Genomic DNA, 20,515 nt, shown 5'->3' on the forward strand with positions numbered 1-20,515 from the left:
CTGCCAAGGAATGGAGAATGAATACGATTGTTCGGTCAACCGGCTCCCACTGCATTTAGACTGTACCCGTGGTTTCAAAGCCAGGCTTAAGCTACAAAGCACCCTGACCAGTTGGCATAAAGAGAAATTGTTCCTTAGTACAAACGTTGACTGTGCTGCTGCTTGAAGCTCAAAACTGCTGAAGTTTGTGCGTGTGTTTGTACATTCGTGCAGCGCGAAATAATAAGATGTGAAGAGCCTTTCTTGCCTGTGTGGCCTCTCTGGGGCTGTGGTTATTGTATTGCTGGTGGGTCTGCTTGTTCATGTTAAAGTTTGAGTGCCTGCAGAGTTTGTGTGGTACTGATCTGCTCTGGAGGGGAAAATCTCCCTAACTGCTCATTGATGAACTTGCAGTCCTGAATGGGGTTAAACCCCAAAAGAATTGTGTCATGACCTCGGTGTGGGCTATGAACCAAGTTTTGGGTGGCAGACACTACCTCCAGGTGCAAGGGCATGGCATGGGGATGTGTGCCAGAAGCCAGGGTGATGCTCTGCTGCTGGCATTTTTAGGCTGCTGGAGATGTTCCCATGCTGTGACTTCCTCCCAGCTGCAGCCTTTGCAGAGTTACTCGGGAAGGATGCTGGACTCCAGCTAGCTGAGATGCACAACCACAGAGTGGGAACAGAGGAGCTCAGCCCTGCCAAATCTTGCCCTTTTCTTCTCCTTCACAGAGCCATGCTGGCACAGCTGGCAGAGAGGTCCCTCCCACACCTTGGAAGTTTCTCTGGAGAGATGATCTGTCCCTGCTGGCTGTGTCTGTCTGTATTGGAATGACAGGGATGTGGCCTGGAGAGGTCTTTGCTGAGATGTCCATCCACACAGTGTGTCCCTGGGATGGATTAGCAGTAGCCCCCACTGGGCATCCTTCAGCAATAAATAATTCAGACTGGTGAAACTCCTACATGACTTCTTGTGAATGGACTGCAAAGGCAGAAGGAATGTTAATGCCCAGCCAAAGAGGAAGAGTCCCAGAACTGCCCTGGCTGGCAGCAGGGCCTGTACCCCAAATACCTGGACCTGTTTATCCTCCCTTCCCCAGCATCATGGTAAATGCCCCCAGTCCCAGGCTGCTGAGCTGGCTCCCAGGGCAAGCTGGCTGCCTGTCATGCAGTCAAACAGAGGGATGTTTGTGGGGGTGGGAAGGGGGCTCAGCCCTCAGGTTTGGGTCTAGGGTCTATGGTACTGGCCACAGGGATCATTTATTTAATGGCCTGGCTAATTACAGTGTGATTGGGAAGTCATCTGGAACTCCCAGAGCCAGTGCTGCATCTTCTGACCCTGGTTGGAGGTAGAGCCTGAAGGGGAGAGACAAAAACTCAAAAACATCAACTTTTTTTCCTCCTTTGATTTCTTCCTCTTTCCCCCCTCATATGATGCTATCAGCTGGGGCCTGCAGGGCTTCAACTTAAAAACAAACCACTTTTATTTAAAGTGCCAATATTGTGCTTGGCTCCATATGAGACAGAAACATTAACTTTGTCTCTGACCTGGGGAGCGTGTCTGCCTGCCTAGCAGGCACTGGAAGTGTTGAGAAAACTGTTATTTTACTTCTATTTTGGTGCAGATTTTTAAAAATCGAATTTTTTATTAATTTAGTTTTATTTTAACAGAGCATTCCGTCTTCAGCAGAGCACCAGAGCCCAGAGAACATGCAGCCATCCTTTGTGTCCCCATGGAGCTTTGTCCCTGGTGTCAGTGTTGGCAGAGGAGCTGGCAGGGCTGGGGGGCAGGGGAGGGCAGCTGTCCCTATATTCCCATGCCTAGGCAGAGGGACTGGAGCTGCTGTGTCCTGGTGCTGCTGCCTGGTGGGTTTTCTGGTTGCTGTTTCTAGGCGAGGTTTGCAAAAGGTCACAAAAAATTAATCTGCTAACTGGGGACCTTGGCGCTGCACGCAGTGAATGTTTTGCATTAACAACCTAACTCGTTAATTCAGTGAAACATTTAAAACCAAACCAGTTATATCCAGCCAAGCTGGAAAAAGCTGAAAGTTCATACTCAGCAGTGCAGATTTCGAAACCTCCCTTTGTTAATCTCTGTAGAAGTAAATTTTCTGCTATTGCAGAGCTCACTGTGACTGGTCTGGGCATTGTTTCCCTCAGCAGAGGCAAAGCTGCTCTGCAGAACATTGGTTTTGTACCTGGAACTGCCACCTTTCCCTCTATCCTTCATTTCTGTGAGCATCACTGGGAAAAAAAAATTGGTTTTACTCTGGTTTCAGTCAGTTTTCCCTCAAATTTCCAGCAGCAGGGATGGTTTAGGTGCACTGGAGATTTGACCTGCTTTGCTACCGTGCTATGAAATTAGCAGGTATAAATTAAATAGGAACCATGAATTTTAGTACAGTAACTTTGTCTTCCTGGCTTCAGGTAACTCTTCCATTCAGCTTTGTCTCTTTGTTCCAGTTAATCAAAAACTAATGCATAGGAAATGGAGTTCTTCACTCACGGCTGTGCAGATGGGTCTGAGGCATCTGCAGTGGTGATATATACACTGAAATCAGTTGTAAGGATCTTTTTCAATTGATTACTTTTTCTGCTATTAATTTACCCTATCCTTTAGAACAGCCTCACTTATTTTAATGAGGGAGAAATCAGAGCATTGTCAATTCTGTTATATATTAGTGGTGTATTAAAGTATTTAAGTGCATTCCAAAAGGTGAGCAGTGAATAAAACATACTCCCAACATGTGGTTATGCAACTGTTCCATGGAAATGAAATGGACAAACAGTACACTTGATTAATTTTTTTTTCCCCAGTAAATTGCCACTGTGATTCACTTCCAGCTAAAATTTGCAATCTGTGTTCTCAGGTGGCATTAATATTGGAGCCCCGCAGGAGAGCTGTGGTGTCTGGGGCTGCTTTGATTGCATTTTTAAGGAAAGTTGTTGGAGAGAGCACAGAGTTTGATGGAAATGCACTGGTAAATGAAATGCAGAGCTTTTAGGTTCTCTGTAGGTGGGTCAGGCCATTCACACTTACCCAAAATAATAGCGATAGAGTGCTCGGGAGAGGCACTTTGTTAATGTGGCACAATGGGGGTCTTTGTGTGTCGCTGTTGCTTTGTATCAAATTTACTCTGTTGACAGATAAAAATCATCTTTTTGATATCTGGAGACTCCATAAACACTGGGTCAGATCTGTAAGGGACTGGAGCTGTCTCAGTAATGGAGACTGGATTTTGCTGGAAAGAAAAAAGGTTGCAGAGGGCCCAGCAGCTTCTCTCTGTGCTAAAGCTGCAGGATAAAATGAAATAAGTATTCCCTTTTACCATTGCTTCCCTGACATGAAACTCCTCTCAGCCTTTAAAGCTGTATTTTGTAGCCTTCAGGCTGATCTTACTGCTTTTTCCCTAATTGACTCGACTTGGAAAGGTCATCGCAGCCTGCTAGACTGTGTAATATTTAACTTAGCATCAAAAATGAGCATCTCGGGATTGGTGTCAAATGGATGCTGTTCCCCTCTGAATAGCACAGCCCATTCATAGTCATCCAAATATTCCACTTGCTAATGCTAATGAATAACTCTCTGGCCCTCTGCAGAGGGCAGGACCAACCACGAGAAGGTGGGATGAGAGTGGCACAAAGCAGGTATTGAGATGTGCAATCCACACGCTCTAAATCCAGCTCACAGCTTTAATACCTGTTTTATTTATAGATTTTTTTTTTTTTTAAGTTATAACTTGTAGCTCTTCACCAAGCCTTAGCATAGCAAGCAGTCTTTTCTGATGCCAAGTTCAGTGATGACTAACACTGTTTACAGGACTGTTTTGTAATCTCAGATCAGCCCACATTAACGGGAAGTTACGTTTTCCCGTCAGTCTTTCAAACGGTGCCTGAGAGTTGCTGAGGCCAGAGCCAGCCATCCAGGCTCTCCCGTTTGGAAAAAATGATGTCAGCTTTCAGAACAAAAAAAAATCTAATAAAGTTAGGGAGGTCATTTGAAATTGAACTTCCTCCATTTAATTTTTTTTTTCTTTCTTTTGCATGAGGATCTTTCATTCCTCTGTTCTAAAAACTACCAACAAAACTAAGCACAGGAGGTATTGCATAAGCACCAACAAGGCATTTGCCTGATCTGCATTTCTCAGTGCATGAGATCAGCTCCAAATATCTGATCTGAGAAAGCTGCTGGTGCACAACTGCTGTAACTGATAGGAATTACCTCTGTGAGTCATCTCATAGGATGGTAAGTCTTTTTTTTTTTTTTTTTTTTTTTTTAAAGTTCAAGTTTTTATGAGTGTTTTTATAAAGCTCAGTTGCTGTTACTGTAAATCTCAGGGAAATCTGGCATGGAGTCCTTGTAATATGAATCAGTGTGTCCATATGCTTCCAAGTGACCTTGCAGTCTGGAAAAATACCATTTTATCCCTCTGTTGAAGAGAAAAAAAAAAAGCAGAGTTGCTGCAGAAAAGGTTGGCAAAGGGGTGTCACCAGGCAGATGACTCCTGGTGCCAGCTACAGCAGCTTTGCTGCCCTGGGGTCATGATCTCAGGCACAGAGCATTTGCTGTGCAAGTGGGAAAGCTCCATCAGGCCAGGAATAAGGTTGTGGCTGATGCCTCAGCCAGCCCTGACCTTCCATGGGCTGGAGCACTTCAGGGTCTGCTGTAGCTTCAGAGGAGGAAAAAAAGGAAAAAGTTTGTTGGTTGGTTGGGTTTTGCTTATTTTTGTTCGGTTTTGGTTTTAAATGTAACAAATCTCTGGTTAGCCCAAGGCCAGCGAGATGGCTTGCACTGACGAGAAATTACCCTTTGTTAGGGAATACCCCAGTGCACTGGGTGGTGTGACTGCCAAAAGCTGCAGAGGGGAAGGTGGGAGGGGAAGCCTGGGAGCCAAGAACATTGTGATGCTGCTCTTGAGCTCTGGGGCTTTACCTTGCCTTGCAGCTCCTGACGAGGGCTCACAGATGGTGTTGGAACAGGAATGAAATGTACACAGGATGGGAAGGGCATCTCCCAAATGCTTTGCAGGCTTGCTGAGCAAGAAGGGCTAAAATACTGCAGCCTCCTCACTCCCAGCAGCAGCTCTGGGTGTCTGCAGAGACTCTTGGCACAGGCACAGTGCTCTGAGCTGGCAAGAAACTTCCTGAGAGGATGGATGGAAAATGCTGATTTTGAAGAAATCGAAATGTTCTGTGGGGAATATGTGGATTTTTCATCCTTTTTTTGTGATGGAAAGCAGGCATCTTTCCCAGGTGACCCTGCCTGGTGTCACCTCCTGTGTGAGGCTGAGCTGGGACCTGGGTGCTCTCTCTGCTGAAACACCAAGGACGGGTCTTGACAGGGTAGAATGAGAGGAAAATTCAGTGTTTTTCCTCCTTAAATGAGAATTTGATGTGGGCTGTAAAAGTGACACGTTCGTGTGTTTGGTTTGAAATGGATAGTTTCATAGGTTTAGGTGTGAGAATACAGTAAATCCAAGATCAAGTTAGATTTTTCCAATGAAAGAAGAAAAATTATTTATTGAGTGAAGCAGTTAAATACCAGAGCAGTTGGATTTTGTCTAATACCAAGGGAACTAACCCCTCCTCTCTCTCCTTATCCTCAGGTTCAGTGGCAAATATGAACATTTGTCAACAACTCCTCGGGACATCATGAGTTTGCTGGAATCTGGACCACAGAACACTTGCAATAGCGCTTTCTAAATTTGAATTTCATTTAAATGAAAGAAAAATAGTCCTCTGGATCAACTGCAGTGATGGCTAGCAAAAGGAAATCCACAACTCCCTGCATGATACCAGTAAAAACACTGGTGCTTCAGGAGACCGAGCAGGATGCTGGAGAAGATGATCATGAAGGAACACAACCAGAAGCTCCTGCAGAAGGGCCAGCAGCGAGTGATGCTGGGGCCAGCAACAGCAATAACGGAGCTTTGTCCAACGGGCACCGCGGCATCGCCGACGGGGACACTTACATCTGCAAGCCTTGTGACTTCGGCTCTCAAGACCTTCACCAGTTCTTTGGGCACTTGGACTCTGAGCACTCAGAGTTCAGCAAAGAGCCCGCGTTCGCGTGTGTCGGGTGCAGCTTCCTGGCCAACAGCCACGAAGGGCTCTCGCACCACAACGCTGAGTCGCACGCCGGCGAGACCGGCTTTGTCTGGAGGGTGGTGAAGCAGGACAGTCGTACAACCGTGGAGCAAAGTCTCTGTGAGGCCACCAGCAGCCATGACCTGCCAGGAGAGGTCCCTGAGGAAGGGGCAGATGGCCAGTCTGAAATTATCATTACCAAAACCCCTATCATGAAGATAATGAAAGGTAAACCCGAGGCCAAAAAAATCCACATGCTGAAGGAGAATGTGTCAAGTCAGTTGGGCGGTGAGTCAGAGGTGAAGGATGGAGAGCATTCATTCCCAAATGGGTCGGTGCCAGTCAGCCAGCCCACTGCAAGTTCATCAAAGTCATCCCACATAGTGAATGGCTCTATCATAGGAAACGTGCCTGTTCTGCAGGCAGGTGTTGCACAACTTGTGTCTCTGCAGCAGCAGCCCCCGTTGCATCAGCAGCTCCCTACATCCAAGTCCCTTCCTAAGGTGATGATCCCACTGAGCAGCATTCCCACATACAATGCCGCCATGGATTCCAACAGCTTCCTGAAAAACTCTTTCAACAAGTTCCCCTACCCCACCAAAGCTGAGCTCTGCTACTTGACCGTGGTGACCAAGTACCCAGAAGAGCAGCTGAAGATCTGGTTCACTGCCCAGAGGCTGAAGCAGGGCATTAGCTGGTCACCAGAGGAGATTGAAGATGCCAGGAAGAAGATGTTCAACACTGTTATCCAGTCTGTGCCACAACCCACCATTACAGTGCTGAACACACCCCTGGTTGCAAATCCTGGGACTGTTCCCCATCTTATCCAGGCAACTTTACCGGGCCACGTGGTGGGGCAGCCAGAGGGGACAGGGGGGCTGCTGGTGACGCAGCCCATCATGGCAAACGGGTTGAAGGGCACCAGCTCCTCTTTCACCTTGGCAGTGACTTCTGTCCCCAAGCCACAGCCGGCAGCACAGCACAGCACCGTGAGCTCCAGCAACACGTCCGGGGTCAAGGTGGTGAACAGCGCCCAGTCCCTGCTCACCGCCTGCCCTGCCATCTCCTCGCAGACCTTCCTGGATCCCAATGTCTACAAAAACAAGAAGTCCCATGAGCAGCTCTCGGCCCTCAAAGGCAGCTTCTGCAGAAACCAGTTCCCTGGCCAGGCTGAGGTCGAGCGGCTGACAAAGATCACGGGCTTGTCCACCAAGGAGATCCGGAAATGGTTCAGCGACAGGAGGTACCACTACAGGAATGTGAGAGGCGGCCGGGCTGTCTTCCCTGGAGACAGTGCTCTTGATTCCCTGCCCGAAATCACCTTAGACATCCCACCCAAAGGAGCTGAGCTCAGCCCTGCGGCGGTGGCGGCTACGCCGGCCCCTCACCACCCACCCCGGCGGCAGTCGTGGCACCAGGCACCCGACTTCACCCCGACCAAGTACAAGGAGCGAGCGCCAGAGCAGCTGAAGGCTCTGGAGAGCAGTTTTGCCCAAAATCCCCTTCCTGCGGAGGAAGAGGTGAACCGCCTGAGGGGGGAGACGAAGATGACAAGGAGGGAGATCGACAGCTGGTTCTCAGAGAGGAGGAAGAAGAAGGTGGCGGAGGAGAATAAGAAAGTGGAGGAGGTGGCTCAACAGGAGGATGAGGAGGCAGAGAATGGCGGCGGGGAAGGGGAAGACTCCTCGGATGAGCAGAGGGCCACGAGTGAAAACGGCTCAGTCGACGCCTCCGGCAGCAACCCGAACTCGGCGGAGCGGAAGGTGAGTCCCATCAAAATCAACCTGAAAAACCTGCGAGTGACCGAGTCCAACGGCAAAAACGAGGTACCGGGGACCGGCGCAAATGAAAAGGGGGACGGCAGCTCCAGCCGGCCGCCCACCCCTCCCAAAACCAAACTGAACTTCAAAAAAACGGCCCAGCAGCGGCATCTGCTGAAGCAAATGTTCGTGCAGACCCAGCGCCCCACGAACCAGGAGTATGATGCCATCGTGTCCCAGACGGGCCTGCCGCGGGCCGAGGTCATTCGCTGGTTCGGGGACAGCCGCTATGGCTACAAGAACGGGCAGCTGAAGTGGTATGAGAACTACCGGCGGGGGGTCTTCCCCCCGGGGCTGGTGGAGGTCAGCCCCGCCGGCCGGGAGGTGCTCGAGGACTACTACGAGAAGCACAAGGGGCTGCGGGAGGAGGACGTGCCCGGCCTCTGCGAGCGCGCCCGCCTCGGCGCCCAGCAGCTCAAGGTGTGGTTTGCGGTGAAGGCGGAGGAGGAGGGCAGGGGCTGCGGCCCCGAGGCGGCCGGCAGCCGGAAAGGGCCGTGCGGAGCCGGCGCGGAGGCGTCGGAGAGCAGCGAGGCGTGGGAGCCGGGCGGCCAGGAGGGCAGCGCCGGGAGCCCCGACGCCCCCGGGCCGCCGCCCGCCACAGGGCTGGGTAAGGCCCCTGCCTCGGCGGGAGGGCTGCGGGTGGCACGGGGCTCTGGGCCTCGCGTGGTTCGGAAGCAGGTTCGGTGAAGAGCTTAGCGTTTGAGGTTTGACTGAGGAAGTGGTGAGGAGCTCTCTTTGAAGGAAAGGCATAAAGGAAGCGCAGTGGGGAGGGTCTGGCAGGATGAGCGCCACTCCTGCCTGCCCTTTCCTGCCTTGGTCATTGGGTGCTGGCACCGCTCAGAAACCAAATCCTGTCTTAATTTCAAGCTGGAGTAAAACTTTAGGAGTGTCTGGTCATTTTAGAAGATGACCCATGGATTTATTGATTTATTTGAGAAAAAGGGGCGTGGCTGTTTGTCCTGTGCCGCTGGTTCCTTCCGTGTCCCTGCCTGACCTCCAGCAGCAGACACACCCCTGCCAGCCTTTCTCTCTCCTGCTGCCTGCTTTCCAGAGGTGAGCATCCTTGTTCCGTGTGGAGAACGGCTTAGGTGGTGGAGGTGGAGGCTGCAAAGGCAGGAGGGGACATGGAGTCTCCAGAAGTCACTTTTGGAAGGCATGTGTCTGTGTGTGTGTGTGTGTGGTGGAGAGGAGAGGTGCTTTCCAAGCCCTTTGTGGGCTTTTCTGCAGTGCAGCTGGGGGCTACTTCCAGCCTGGTAGGGCTCCCACCAGATGGGGATGGCCAAGTGCTGGTCCTGTCCCATGGTGGTCCACACATGCAGCTCCTTGCTGGCCAGCTGGGATCTTCTCCAGTTCCACTGCCTTGCTTTGGAGCTTCCCACACACCTCTGCCATGGCTGCAGATCTTAAAAAAATAATTATAAAAATCGAGTAAAATTCTTTGCTTCCCTTCCCATCTAATTTGGAGAAGGTGGAGCATGGGTCTGGATGGGTCCTGCCTTTGCTGCACATCGTGTGTGCTTTGCACGGGAAGGGTGAGTATGGGGACTGGTGGGGGACCAGATTTTGTTCTGGGGAGGTGGCTGTGCCCCTGCTAGTGCCCTCTGAGCATGGCTTTCTGCCACCCTGAGTAAAGGTTCTGCCAACCCTCATGGCACAGAGGCACTTAGCAAAGGTGCATCCCTCCTTAGGGGTGCAAAGCCAACTCTAATCCCTCAAGGATTTTGGGTTTCCTGGCCCCTCTGAATGTTGCTAGCCCTTCTTTGCAGGCTGACTCTTATCAGGGCTCCTGATCTTGCCTATCCTGAAGCACTCCTGCATCCCCTCCTCCCCACCCAGCACCCCACCTGGAGCAGGCCAGGAGCATCTCTGACACCTGTGTTCTTTTTCAGAAACAGACTGAACTCAAGCCACCAGCCCTGGAGGATCCGCTCTTACCCTTGAGAAGAAATTAGTGATCTTTAAGAAACCCATGGGCCGGCCTGACCCAAGCCTGAGGAGCAGGACGTGGTGATGAAGCACTGCCATACATGAGACCTTTGGGCACAGCACACGAGACAGCACATGCACAAACTGGGCTCTCGGTGCTGAGCTCTTGGTGGCCCAGCCAAGGAGATGGCTGGGAGCTGGCAGGGGCTCAGCTCACACCCAGGAAATAGGATGCTCCTGTTTGCTTTCCAGTGACAGACTTTCAGATTTCATATTCATATACCGATGCCTACAGCTGCCTATACAAGCATAACAAATCTCAGACATTGTGTAAACAAGGTCATTGCTTAGATATGGACTATCATGGCATAGTACTTGTTTCTTTTTTCTTTCTTTTTTTTTTTTCATCTGTCCATTAAGGTGTTTGTTCTCTAAAGGTTGGCATGGCTGCATATATCCTCTCTGCCCTTTCTGGTCCTTAAGCCCTGGCAGTGAAGGGCTCTTTGGGCACACAGGTGTGAGTGTATTAGGAAAGGGAAGGGATTTGAGAAGAAAATTGCCAATCTTGAATTTGGGTGAGATTCTCTTCCCTCCAGATAAGGTTAGAGTGAGCATTGCATACTCTCTGATAAGCAGCAGGTTCCCAGACTGAGGCAGCCCAGGAGATGGAGTTTGGTGTCATTTGTCCCTTGCTGGCTAGAACACTTTCCCCTGTGCTCCTGGAGACTGACTGTAAAAGGCTGTTAAATCTCCAAGTCTCTCTTTAATATCTGAGAACTAGCACATAATAATTTTTGCATCCTGACCTGGAATCCTTTTCATTGTTTGGAAAGAACAGTCTGTTCTTCAGAGAACAAACGCAGAGAGTCACAGCGTGGCTGTGAGTGGTTCAAGTCATTGTTGTCACCAAGGCAGCGGCTCTGCTGCCATCAGGAAGTTTCCTTCTTGCAGCCCTACATGGCAGATCCTCCTGCAGCACTGCTGGTGATTTCAAGTGTTTGTTCCAGTCTTTTTTGTTTTTCTTTTCTTATTTTTCCCCCTTTTTTTTCCCCAGGCCATGTGCAGTAGTTCTGGAAAAAGAGCAAAATAAATTTCCCAGTTATCCAGTCTGCTGCCTGATACCTGTACATTTTTAATGTGTGTTGTCTTGTGTGGTTGCTGTGTGATGCAACTGCTTGGACATTTTTGCTTTAAATATTCTTTTCTAATAGAAAACAAAGTCTAGAGGGGAAACTCTTGCGCTGAATAGTCCAGCCAAATGCTGTGTCAGATCATTCTGTCACAAACTAATCAAATCCCAACTCCAAATTGGTTCCATGTTTTGCCTTCACTTTTGCTCTTGGAAGGCTAGTCCAGAAATTGACTGCCTTTGAGTGGTTAGAAACTGTATTTAAATTTCTAGTTTGAATTAATTTGTGGCTGGTACATTCCTGGTTTGTTTTGGAGCCAACATTGTCCTTTAACTTAAATAGTTTTTGGTGTTTATCTGCTGATGTATTTATGGAGAGTAGTCATAGCTCCCTATTTTTTGCCAAGCCAGCTCAGCCAAGCTTTTTCAGTAGAAGGTTTTTATTTAGTGAGAGCTTTTTAATGTGGGAGACTTTATTGTTGGTGGTAAATGATATTTATTAGGAGGGTGGGTAGCAAACCCCAAAGGATCGGATCCAGTGATGTACAAAAAAACTGTTTTAAAAACAAAAAAGCTCTTTCAGAACCTCTTCCAAAGATGGTGTCTGATTTCTACCTTTAATTGCCCTTGCTTTTGCAATTCTTTCTTCACCCCCTCTTCAAGAGGCCGCCTTGCTCAGCTGCAGGAAGGGGCTGTGGCTGCTCAGTGCTTTGGCAGAGGCTTCCCCTTGCCTGGTGGCATGTGCTGGGTGCTTGTGCCTGAGCTCACAGGGCTTCCCTGGTGTGACACCATGGCCAAGTGTGACCATCTGCTCCACACAGAGGTGACCTGCACCCCACAGAGAGCGGGGTGACGCCTTGGATGTGGTCACTGGCACTGTGCATGCCAGAGCCAGGGCAGCCATCCCACCTGGCTGTGAGCAGGGGTGGCTCTGACCTGGAGCAGCCCGTGTGGCACCAGGCTCCCTCAGTTTGCCTTCGGGAGCACTGCTGATGGTCATGACACAGCTGGAGGCACGACCAGCAGCCATCTCACCTTGGTGAGTGATGGCTCAGCTGGTGGCATCCCTGTGGGTCCCTCTTTGGGGAGCAGGGACAGCTGCCCAGTGGTGACAGGCCCAGGGTCTCACCCTCATGGGTGCAATCCTGTGCACCCCAAAAATATCAGAGAGGGTGGCAGAATCTGGGTGGTTCTAGAGCTGAAAGCAGATCTGGGAGTTGTGCAGCCTGAGAATATGGATGTATGTACAGTGTCACCTTCAGAGAACAAATACAGGTAGGTCAATTTACTCTGTAGTGTCTGTGTACATGCAGGTTTATTTAACTACACATATATACAGTTCAGATATGCCATTGATTCTTTATTGCATTATGATGTACATTAAAAATGTACACTTTTACTAACTACTTGCTATATAAATACGTTGGAAGTGTAGTTTGCCCATTCAAGGTGATTTTCTGTGGGATTTTTGGTGTACACTTAAGGGCCTATGGCTGATTGGAAGAGTGATCCCCGCTCCATCTACAGGAATGCTTAAGGACTGTGGTATGAACTGGTCCCTTCAAACCATGTTTTGATGCACTAGCTGAAATATTTTGCACTTGGATTGTATTCAGCCAGTTTTCCAGAAAAATTGAAAAGAAGTCTTGTGAGCTAGAGGGAGAATTTCCCGGTGTACACAGAAAAACCAGCCTTGAGGGTTGGAAGCTGCTGAGGTTTTTGAGCTTTGTCTCCATGCATTCATACAAGCACAGCAGGAGTTTTCTTTCTTTTGGGTCGGAGGAATTTTAAAAAGTGGTTCCATGCGGACTCCCCTTGGACATGGCAACGGGGCTGGCAAACGCCTTTGTGTGGGGAGGGTAAGGTTTAGGGACAAAAAAGAAATCAAAACATGATCGAGTTCCCTTTCTAACTCCTACATTCCTTGTTATCTGCATTTTTTAGTTGACTTGAAATCTCCATAAAAGTATAAGCTGAAGATTTTTGAGGGTTTAGCTCTGTGGTCTTCTGTTTCTCTGCTGAGGAGGAGAAACAGGTGCCATCTCCAAACAGACTCGGTTTTGGTGCTGGACATTGGAAAAGTGTTTGCATCTGAAACTGAAAAGAAAAATTGAGAGGTGGCTTGACAGTCCCAACAGCAGCTCTTGTGGTGTTAAGAGGAAGTGTCACCACAATTCTTCACAGTGTGTGAATATTTATCATCATCTAATCAAAGATGACTATCTTGACTTGAAAGGGGTGTAAGATCGAGGTGATGTAGCCAGCATCAGTAAGGAAGGGAAATTGAATTCTCCACCTCCATCCGCTGTGCCTGAGCTTGGGCTTGGCAGGCACAGCAGAAACCATCAATTTTAATCCATGTGAATCTTGTTACTTATGTCTCTGAGGCTGCTTAGATTAAGGGCACAATCCAATTGCTTAATAACCCGAAACCCTGATTTGTGCTGGCCCTGGCTTGCTCATGGGAAGGGCTGCTGGTTCTCCTGGTGCAAGGAACTGAGTTTCTTTATTCATTGATGTCAGCAGCCCCTGCCATGAGATTTCTAGACATTGTTCTATGTTTCATTTGGGTACCTTATTTTTCAGCTCTGTAATTAGCATCCTTGAATTTTTTTTTTCTTTTTTTTAGCAGAACACTAAACAAACAATGATCTACAGGCTCCTATCTCCACTTGCCTGAGAGCTGAGTGATGCTGCAGCGTGGTGGGAGGATGGGCACAGGTGCTGGCAGGTACTTAGTGTGATTTCATGTCCCTTCTCTGAGTTGGTCACCAGGAGAAGCCACCAGCAAGAGCAGTAGCTGATGGCAGAGAAACTGTAATCCTTAACCTGGCTGGAGGATGCTCACCAGAGCTGGAAGATACCTGCTGGGTTAATTTTTGTTATGTGTCCCCTGACAGTTTAAGAGAAGGAAGTTGTAGTAGGCTATTTTTTTTATTTAGGGTTTTGGGGATTTTTTTTTTAATGGAAAGCAACAGATTTTGGTCACCTGCAGAAGTGTTATATTGTTTTCCCTGCAGCCCCTCTCTTACAGATATAACACAGGCAAACTGATCAGAAGCTTCTCATTGGGAATCAGAAGAAAAAGATGATTTTCAGCACTTGGGCACAAATTACAAAGTGAATGGGATGCCACACATTCCCATTAGGGTGACAGTATTCAAAATGCTTGTAAATGTCTTTTCCCTGTTGCCCAGATCATTTTAGCTTTGCTCTCTCAAACCAGTTGGTCCTGATGTGATTCAGCTCACCTGTAAAGCTCTGGTGTCACTTCTCAGCTGATCCCAAAACCAGCAGGGTAAGATTAGGCAACACAACACATGGAGGGGAACAAGGCACTTGCAGGCTATCCCTGTTCTTCTTTTTATTGAGAAATTAATTTCTGCTGTATGTTTTACTGTGTGTGCCAGGAATGTTGGATTGGCATCAGAAAACTAAAGCAGAGCAAGGGAGCTCAGTTATGTAAGCAGTGCATTTTTTTGTTTTTTTTTTTTAATTTTGGGTTTTCTTGTTATGGCCCAAGTGCTCTTGTGGCTAACGTTTGGCATATTCTGATGACACAATTAAAGCCCCTTTTTCCCTGTACTGATGGAAGGTGGTGTTAGGAGGATTCTTGCTTACTGGTGCTAGTGAAGGTTGGGCTAGGAATCCATGGCATAGAAAATTTCTAGCTAAAATTGCACTTTCTCTCTGCCCCATCTGGCTCGTGGTGGTGTTATGGGTACGTGGCTGTGATTCCCCTTGCACATACTAACATTGCACTAAAAGAGAGACTTTGGGAACAGCGTGTTGATCACTTTGTTTCTCAGCAGACCACAAAGTCAGCCTAACGGGGTCTCTTTTTTTTCTTTTTTTTTTTTTTTTTTAATTATTGTTATTTAGAAATCATGCTGGTGCTGAATGACCTGGAATTTTTGCTTGGATTTATCCAAAGGAAAATGTAATTGTAGCTGCAACGGGACCTTTCATAAGGGTGGCCGGTGCAGTGAGGGAGCAGGGTGAGAGCTCTGCTGTGTAAAGCTGTCTTTGTACCGGGGAGGTGTGGGGGGTTCCAGGGGGGTTGTTACTTTGTTTTTGTTTTTTTTTCTCAAGACCACAATTTTAAATGGTCACCTTGGCAATCGTGTGAAACAGGAAATAGTTTTTACTTTTGGTAAAGGTTTTAAAGAGGAAACAAAAAAAGAAGCTGCCTGTGATTGTGGGCTGTAGCTATTACTAGGGCTAGGGTAGCTTGTACGTGCTATGGACTTTACCTGCTCTTATTCTGAGGGCAAGAACTCCCTGTAGCAACAATGCCACTTCTGAGAAGTGAACGGCAAGTTTCCCTTCCTTTTGTATATGTGGATGTGAGGGTGGGCAAGGGGAAGAGCTTGCTTGTACAGTTTGTTGAAATGAAACCAGACATTTTTGGTTGTTCCTAAATAAAGAGCGTAAAAAATCAAACATGAGTTGAGTGGTGCTTGCATTGGGGTTTAGGAGGGCCCAGGAATGGCTGTGCCTGCCTTCCAGCTGCTGGGCTGGGAGTGCTCCATCACAACCTCGTCATTTATTTTAAAAGAATGACAACTTTTCCATGGGGTAAGGCCATCAGTGAGTGCCCAGACACCTCTGCCCTAGAGGTGCTTCTTCGTGCCAGAGTTCTGTCCCCAGTCTGCCTCAGAACAGCATGGGCAGCTAGAGCACATAACTTTGTTTTTACCCTTTTGAGTGAACAGTGTAAAACCTGGGGCTGTTCTTGGTTATTTTTCCTCCCCTAAAGCCAGAAGGAAGGAGGGAGCAGTGCAGGCTGCACCTCAGCTCTGCAGGGCACAGACCACCAGACACCTGAGCCAGCACACATAATACTGACACTTTTATTGTCATTTAAAGCTAGAGAGGCCCTGTAAATGTAGATTTCACTACTGGACCCTTCGGCAGTGGCTATACAGGTCAGGTGTGGAATCACCAGGACAGACAGAGGTGCTGCTGTAGCCACTGCAGGCCCAGAGCTCTGGGAACGGACACAGCACAGGATGGCTGCAAACAGGCTCCAGCAGCTGCACACGATCTCTGGATTACAGGCAGAGCAGTGACGCAGAGGCTGGATGGGGAATTTTCAGGTCTCTTCTCGTGATTATAGATAGTTTGGTCTCTGGCCTCTGGGAGCCTGGCCGCACCGACGCGCTTCTTAAGGGCTCCGTGGTGAAGGTTGGTGGGTGCTGGGGGCTGGTTCGGGGTGGGGTTTATTTCCAATATTTTTTTATTTTTTTTTTTTAGTTCTCCACTTGAACACACTTCAGCAGAGAAACTGGAAAAGCTGCCTGAAAGTAGGCCATAGCAGTGCCGTTTCCATAGAAACCAGTTCACAGCGTGCTGTGAGATTCACAAGCACTGGAGGTGCTTTCGCCCGCCGGGATGGGCTACAGCCGGTTGTCCCCGTTGACCCGGGTCCTCCGCAGTACCCTGCAAGGGGACACGCAGAGGGGACACAGCTCAGCCTCACCACGGCATGACCAAGGACAACGCTCTCCGGGGCTCAAGCTGCCCTCTGAAGCAAAGTAGGAGCTCAGCCACATCGCCCATGATGGGGGATAATGGCACCAGCTGTGGTGTCCCACCCTACTCCCATAGCAGTCACTGCCACAAGCACTGGCACAACTTGCAGCGCAAATTTAGTGTTTGCAAGCAGCAAACGAGGCTGCAGCGCCCCTTTGGGTTAGGGGGAGGCTGAATTCATTGCCTCCAGCCAGACTAAATGCAGGGGAAGAGCTGACTGAGCGCTGGCCTCACCTTCGCTCCCGGCTCTCAAAGTGGTCAGCGAGCTGCTCTGGGGCCACACGGAAATCCTCGAAAGGCTGCTGGTACCGCAACTCAAAGGAGCCCTCTCTGCCCCTGCTTGCCAGCAGCTGGCTGGAGCCATCCCCTCCTCGTTCCCGTAGGGATGAAGCATTGAAGAGGTTTATTTCACCATTTTCCTGCTTGGATGAGGGAAAAAAATGCTGTAGTCAAGGGCTTGTGATTTCAAAGCATATATGCTGTAAGGGTAGTTGTGGTGCAGGACCCTGGCTGCCCTGCAGGGTGTCCAGGGCTCATGGGAGCTTGGGGTTTGCAATGTGCAGCTGCTCTAACAGCCATTGCTGGCTCCCACCACCACCATTTTAAATGAAGAAATAAAAGAACCATCTGTCTCAGAAGGAGCCCTGCCCTCTGTTTATGCCAACAGGGACAGCCCCAGGCCAGCCAGCTCTGCGATCCTGAGCTGCACTGTCCCTGGAGCACAGACAGGCACTGTGACAAATCTGCCTTCTCCAGCTTTTGCTCAAGGGATTTCCAGGCAAGTCAAACCCAGTGCAGGCAGGACCCTGCCTGAAACACCCTGACTGCTGCAGGAGGCAAACCCAGTGCTTGCTTTCCTATGGAGCAGCACTGGGAAGGCAGCCATCCACAGGCACTCAGGCCAGGCACCACTGAGCCTCACAGCCCCAGCTGGAGCAGGAGAGTGGGCAGGGCCAGGCTGGTCTCACTGGCTCTGCTCCTCAGCCCTACAGCACCGTCACCTTCTCGTGTGTGCAGCCAGTCTCACCTTGCAAGGGAAAATGTCTATCTTGACAAGCAGAGAAGCCAGCTCCAGGTTCTCACTGTAGTTGTTCTTGAGGGGAACAGCTCGGAAACCTACGGCAGAGACAGCCCTGGTGTCACTCGCTGCACAGGAGGTGAGGTGGCAGTGCCCTGGCACAGAACTCAAGGGGGTTTTTCTTTCACAAGACCCTTTTTCTCTTCTGCCAAGAGAAGCTGTGGCTGCCCCATCCCTGAAGTGTCCAAGGTCAGGATGGATGGGGCTCAGAGCAGCCTGGGGTAGTGGAAGGTGCCCCTGCCCATGGCAGTGGGGCTGAAACAAGATGGTCTTTAGGGTCCCTTCTAATCCAAACCAATTCCAATTCATTCAGTCTATGATTCTGTGAATCTCCAAACCCCCAAATTTCCCTCAAAGTGGCAGGTGGCCCCAAGGGCTGTTAGCAAATGGCTCTGCCTTCCTTTAACTGGCTGGGGATGTGACCTGTCATGGGGACAGGCTGAGCCAGCCTGGGGCCCAACCCTCTCCCATGAAACTCAGCATCTCCCTGGCTAGCAGTGTGACCTGGTGAGGACCACCATGACCCCCTCCCTGCTGTCCCAAGTGCTTCACCTGTCTTCAAGCCTTTCACCAGGAAGGTGGCCTGAGCCAGGAAATTCTCGTCGCTGAACATGTCCTCCTCATACACCACGAAGCGGAGGAAGGCAAAGTCAGGGTTGCTGACCTGAAAGTGGAACTGCTTCGGGGTCCAGAGAGGGTTCAGGCCGTTGTCAGCTGCTCACAAAACACAGCTGTCAGTGGGCAGCCCCACTGAGTCCTTCCACTGCCCCCATGGCAGATGCTGGGCTCGGGGGCAGCACGAGGGCAGCTCCCAGCTCAGTGCCAGGCTTTGCTGCAGAGCCCATGGCTCACACCAGGATCAGGAGTGCTGGTGCAGCCCCCTCCCTTCCCCACCCCACCTCACTCACCCACGATCTCTGTTTTCTGCTTGGCATTGTCATACTCAGCACCAGACACCTCCACCTCCACGAAAGGACAAACGATTCCCCTGCCATTTTTGGGAAGGTGCCGGGCCCCCAGGACCTGAGCAGAGAGCAGGAGAGACTTGGTAAGAGACAAGAACAAAGGGGAAAAAAATGTGTTTGCATACCAAGACATTTTCTTCCCAAATAAATCACCCTGGCTCTGCTAATTGGAGAGAGAAGCAGCACTGACAGCCAGCCCAGCCGGCAGCTCGGAGAGAAACAGCTCCCACCCCTGGAAGCTGCTACAGTGCTCTTGATCCACAGTTTGACTTGTAAGCCACAAAAAAAACCCAGCTGAACTGCTCCAGGTTCCTGACTGCTGCCAGCACAGCCAGGCCTGGGCCACAGCATCTTCCCCCAGCTGGCCAAGCTGGAGCTGGGCTCCCGCCGAGCACTGTTCCCTGCTGGAAGCACTACCCTGGACCCCCTCATCTTTGCTGAAACTTCTCAGCCCTCCTGCCTCGGTGTGAGGAGGAAAAGGAGCTGCTCTCCACCCCTGCTCTGCCTCGTGCCTGCAGCACAGGCTGTGCTCCACTCAGATGCCAAGCTGCCTCCTCGCAGGAGAGAGCAATGGCAGCTCCCCTTGCCCGTGGCCATATGTCGCTCCAGCACGCTGCTGCTGCAGGGGAAGGACCTGCTGCCAACTCTGGATCATGTGCTTTGAGTCATGCTGGGCTCGAGATGGCTTCTCCATCCATGAAAGCTGGCTTTGGTGGGGACAGCAGGCAGTTCTGCCAGACAACGAGAGGCTGAGCCTGTCTCTTAAAGGCGACAGTGACTGGCTATGGCACAATGACTCTTGACACTTGGTAGGGGCAGCTGCATCCTGAGGTGCAGGAGGAGCTTGGAAAACAGAATGGGGGAAGGATGCTGTCATCTTATCACAGGGGTTCCATGCTGTTGTCTCCTTAGCACAAAGGTTTCACACTTTCTTGGTGTTTTCTCGTGGGCAGCTCCTCAGAGCACTGACTTTCTTCTTCACAAAGCAGCAAACTGACTCCAGTTCCCTTCTCCCCCAGCCACCCCACTCTTTTACAGCACTGACTCCAGTTCCCTTCTCCCCCAGCCACCCCACTCTTTTACAGCACTGACTCCAGTTCCCTTCTCCCCCAGCCACCCCACTCTTTTACAGCACTCTTCTTCTCACTGGTCACAGCTGTGCCTATTAAAGTCAGGCCTGTTCCTAACTTTTGCTAATTGGCCCAGCTGCGACTCCTTAGGGGTAAGACTACTTTCTACACTATCTTTTTATTTTCTTATATTCTATCCCCCTACATAGGGAATTTTTAGGGAGACAGTGGGCATGTGGTCAGTGGTGCAGAGGGTACATGATAGGATGTCCTCAGAGAGAAGGGCTGTGGCTTTTTTAGGTGGGATCACTCCAAAACAGAGGTGGCTGCAGAGGCTGTGAGCACCTCTAGGCAGGATCTCCACTGCACCCTCCCCAGGGTCTTCACGAGCTGAGGGGACTGGCAAAGCAGACTGTTGACCCATAGCTTGGTTCTGAGACCACAGGGAATGCCTGTACAGGCCGCTGATCCAGACATGACCAGCTGGTTTGGCACAGCCCTCCAAAGCTCTGCCTGGCAAGCTCTCCCATGTCCCTGCAGATCCTCTGCTGTGCAGCTCTGAGAGCTGACACAGGAACCATCCAGCCTCAGTTGCACCATTAGGGAAGTACAAAAAACTCATCAAGCATCCACAACCCATCCTCTGGCACCCCCCACCCCCAGCCCCTCTCCTCTTATCATCATCACCAGCAGCACAACGCAGAAATGGCCTAGAAAATTTGCCCTGACCTCGAGCATCATCCCAAGAGGGACCACGAGCAAGGGGAAATGGAAACATCGAGCCTGGAGCAACTGAGTGACAAGGAGGGGACAAGGCACAGCTCTTGAGTCGTTAGCCTGTGGATGCAGCCCCAGCCGGGCTCTGGGGACAGGGATGTCACCTCTGCGGCTCGTGGATGCCACCTGCTGGCACGGGGACCCGGACA

At 50.1% G+C, this 20,515-nt stretch overlaps 2 protein-coding genes across 7 annotated transcripts in view; one reads left to right on the forward strand and one right to left on the reverse strand.

The window, feature by feature from the left end:
- Nucleotides 1–15,315, forward strand: part of ZHX3 (zinc fingers and homeoboxes 3) — a 29,265-nt gene extending 13,950 nt beyond the window's left edge. Inside the window, exons 2-3 of one of the 3 annotated variants that reach the window (XM_084218099.1) lie at nucleotides 5,586–8,493; nucleotides 9,776–15,315. In XM_084218099.1, coding sequence (XP_084074225.1) covers nucleotides 5,736–8,493; nucleotides 9,776–9,786 — 2,769 coding nt within the window. In that variant the 5' untranslated portion in view covers nucleotides 5,586–5,735 and the 3' untranslated portion in view covers nucleotides 9,787–15,315. Of the gene's footprint in view, nucleotides 1–5,585; nucleotides 8,916–9,775 lie in introns of those variants that run through there. The other 2 variants (XM_084218100.1, XM_084218098.1) reach the window with 2 other exon arrangements.
- A 490-nt stretch (nucleotides 15,316–15,805) lies between these two features.
- Nucleotides 15,806–20,515, reverse strand: part of PLCG1 (phospholipase C gamma 1) — a 42,280-nt gene continuing 37,570 nt past the window's right edge. For 2 of the 4 annotated variants that reach the window (XM_084217899.1, XM_084217898.1), the window contains exons 28-32: nucleotides 18,463–18,577; nucleotides 18,107–18,268; nucleotides 17,504–17,592; nucleotides 16,711–16,895; nucleotides 15,806–16,383 (exon numbers count right to left, since the gene is read on the reverse strand). In XM_084217899.1, coding sequence (XP_084074025.1) covers nucleotides 16,341–16,383; nucleotides 16,711–16,895; nucleotides 17,504–17,592; nucleotides 18,107–18,268; nucleotides 18,463–18,577 — 594 coding nt within the window. In that variant the 3' untranslated portion in view covers nucleotides 15,806–16,340. Of the gene's footprint in view, nucleotides 16,384–16,710; nucleotides 16,899–17,503; nucleotides 17,593–18,106; nucleotides 18,269–18,462; nucleotides 18,578–20,515 lie in introns of all 4 variants that reach the window. The other 2 variants (XM_084217897.1, XM_084217896.1) reach the window with 1 other exon arrangement.

This window comes from Fringilla coelebs (assembly GCF_963513975.1).
Source record: "Fringilla coelebs genome assembly, chromosome: 18".
NCBI classification, from domain to species: Eukaryota; Metazoa; Chordata; class Aves; order Passeriformes; family Fringillidae; genus Fringilla; species Fringilla coelebs.